The sequence below is a fragment of the Mytilus galloprovincialis genome, chromosome 7, assembly GCF_965363235.1.
Source record: "Mytilus galloprovincialis chromosome 7, xbMytGall1.hap1.1, whole genome shotgun sequence".
NCBI lineage: Eukaryota > Metazoa > Mollusca > Bivalvia > Mytilida > Mytilidae > Mytilus > Mytilus galloprovincialis.
Window position 1 is genome coordinate 53293237 of NC_134844.1, and position 2912 is coordinate 53296148.

At 29.6% G+C, this 2912-nt stretch overlaps 1 protein-coding gene across 1 annotated transcript; it reads right to left on the reverse strand.

Moving 5' to 3' along the window:
* Positions 1 to 532: 532 nt before the first annotated feature.
* Positions 533 to 2166, reverse strand: LOC143081763 (complement C1q-like protein 3). Its single transcript, XM_076257478.1, has 3 exons — positions 2046 to 2166; positions 1347 to 1412; positions 533 to 976 (listed from the first exon to the last, which is right to left on the reverse strand). Exons 1-3 carry the CDS (start codon positions 2128 to 2130, stop codon positions 564 to 566), a joined length of 564 nt encoding a protein of 187 aa, XP_076113593.1. The 5' UTR covers positions 2131 to 2166; the 3' UTR covers positions 533 to 563.
* Positions 2167 to 2912: the final 746 nt, after the last annotated feature.

Consider the following 2912-nt stretch of genomic DNA (forward strand, 5'->3'; position numbering starts at 1 on the left):
TTAGTTAAATATCCTCAATATTGTTCTTGTTGTGACAATTACACAAAGTTTTACAAATCAACTACTAAGATTTCCTTTACAAAATATCTTGTTGTCATCTAGATTTGTTAAAATTTGAAGTTTTGAAACTTTTAAGACTAAAGGGTCTAAAATATATTAACTATTTCCCAAACATGTCATTTCAGCTACATTTTGTTCACTTTTAAATTTTTGTTTGTCAAATTCATCTTAGAAGGATTTGTTTGTTATATAGTTTCATTAATGAACGAACGTTAATCATGTGATTCATGTTAAACGTTAATTTGGTACACTACGACATAAAGCTTTTTATTCTTTTCTATTATAAAGGTATACATACGTTATGTTAATGTTTCAGTATCTTTTAAACATCGACAATAAAGCAAAAGCTGAAACATTGTTTCTTGAACACAATAGTGATTTAAAAGATTATCAAATGTACATTTGTATTTGATATTTTAAGAAAATAAATGCTACAAGTCTGCATATGTAAATCAAAAGAGACAACTAGCAGGACGTATTTTTAATCATTACATGTTGTCCATTTATAAAGTTGTAATCAAATACCCAGTAAAGGTGCTATACTCATCACCATGGACCTTCTGTGATCCGCCTCCAGGATGATGTTGGACAGACATCACATCACCTTTGCTTAATATTACCGTTCCTGTTACTGATCCGCTATCACTACCTTCATCGCCATATCCCTTGCCAAGTCGGTCATTGTTTTTCATCAATATGAAATGGAATGAACCACTATAAGACAACAGGGAACATGAAAAGTAGTATATTCCGTTGACTGGTGCACGGAAATTACCATTATTTGGGTCATAGGCCTGACCAAGGTTTGTGTAAATTTTGTCGTAAACAATTGTCTGAGACCCAGAGAGTGACGTATGTTTCGTCAGGCCAGCATAAAAGGCAACTGGGTTCTTTTGATAGTCATCACAATTTCGACCTGCAATATAATCAAATATGGCAAAGATCATGTGTTTTAAAATCATTTCATTGCATTTTTTAATCTTGAGAATGCTTTTCTCTATATATTTTACTTTCCAGAACATCACATTGGGTAAACGTTCATTTGGTGAAAAACACAAATCGCGAAAAGGTTCAACATAATAAAATCGCATTTTTATGTTCCGAAATCTCAGTTTTTATCATTTGTTTATGAACATGCTGTTTAGATGAGTTGTTTATGATTCGCCATCAACAAATTTCGTTTAAACTTTTTTATTTAATCTCAATTCAATATAGCATTGCTAAAAAGCTTAATCGCACTCTTAAAATTAGGTAAAGAAACCAACTTTAACTATTCTTTGATTTACCTTTACTGTGTTGTTGTATTTCTTTCACCAGTTTAAGAAGACTTTCCATTATACTTGCAGATCTGTCTGAAACAGTAAAAACTGCAATTTATAGTATTCCTACATTTAAAAAAAATCTTAGGCATGATGATCGACCTTAAAAAAGTAATATGTACGAATGAAATGCATGAAAAAGGATAAATAGTTCAAAAGGAAAATTTGGTTTTATAAATCAAACATTCTTAACTGAAAAAATACTAAATAGATGCCTTCGATGCAACGCGAAACTAACTATGGCGTTACAAATTTAAATATATTTACAATAAATATTAAGGTTGTCCAGTAAACAGTACATTTTTTAAATAATAGAAACTTGTTAAATTTAATTCAAGACACAACTTTATGAAAACTTTATAAACTTATTATTCTTGGACATATTCTATATATCGAACTGACCACTGAACTAGGTAATTTAGTTTATATCCATGATGATTAGTTTGAAAAATTGCATCTCAATATCAGTGTAGTTAATCTACTATTCCACATGTTGATCTGAATACGAGGACAATATATCTGGATCAAAGTTTTACATATATGAAGTTTAAATTCTTGATCAAACTAACGATAATCATAATTAAATCAATTATCTTTATCATAGGAGAAATTTGGAAAGTATAAGCTTTTTCGTTTATTTAATATTCCAACTTTAACTTTACTTACCATTTGTACAGATTTCTTTAGCTTCTACCGAAAATGAACGATCCACAAAAACAAAAATAATATACAAAACTACTGATGTCAGCATTGTTTGGTGTGTAGACGAATCAACTTGTTTCTGTTTGTAAAAAAAATCTTGTACTTCTATTAACTTTACTGTTTCAAATGCTTCTTTTATGTATCTCGTTCATAAATATTGCGTGACGAAAGTAATTAGTAAGTATTGATGAAAATATTATATTTCCTCTGCAACATTTGTTTGAAATTGACCAAAAAAAAAAAAAAAATCTGATAGGTAGGATTCTTTTAAACCTAATAGAACAGATAGAAAACCAGGATTAATAGTAAAACACATACTATACTTTCCGCAAGTATATCAAATATGTAAAACACTAAACAATTTCTTAACCTAAAAAAAACATCCACCAACACCATTAAGATAAAGTCCATTCGATAAAGAAAACAAGTGTAAAATTCAAAAACACTGGCAACATGTTCATAAGGTATTATACAGACCCAGAAAAAAATTAAACATGTGCAATACAAAGTTTTCTTTTAAATATGTTGTCAGGAAATTATAAATATCAATAAGAAAATAAGAAGTGTGATGAGTGTCAATGAAACAACTCTCCGTTCAAGTTACAATGTTTCAAAGTTAATTATTTTTTATGTCGATGCATCATTTTTACACAGACATATGGCCCAAATTGAACAGCAAGCACTAAAGGGCCGTTTCCAGGGTTTAGAATAGATTGGACGGTTTTCCTATTTGATTTGTTCTACACTAGTCATTTTGGGATGTTAACACACTACAAACCAGTAAAAGTCTGAAATGGCCTATATCTGTACTCGACTGTATTGGTTTTTACT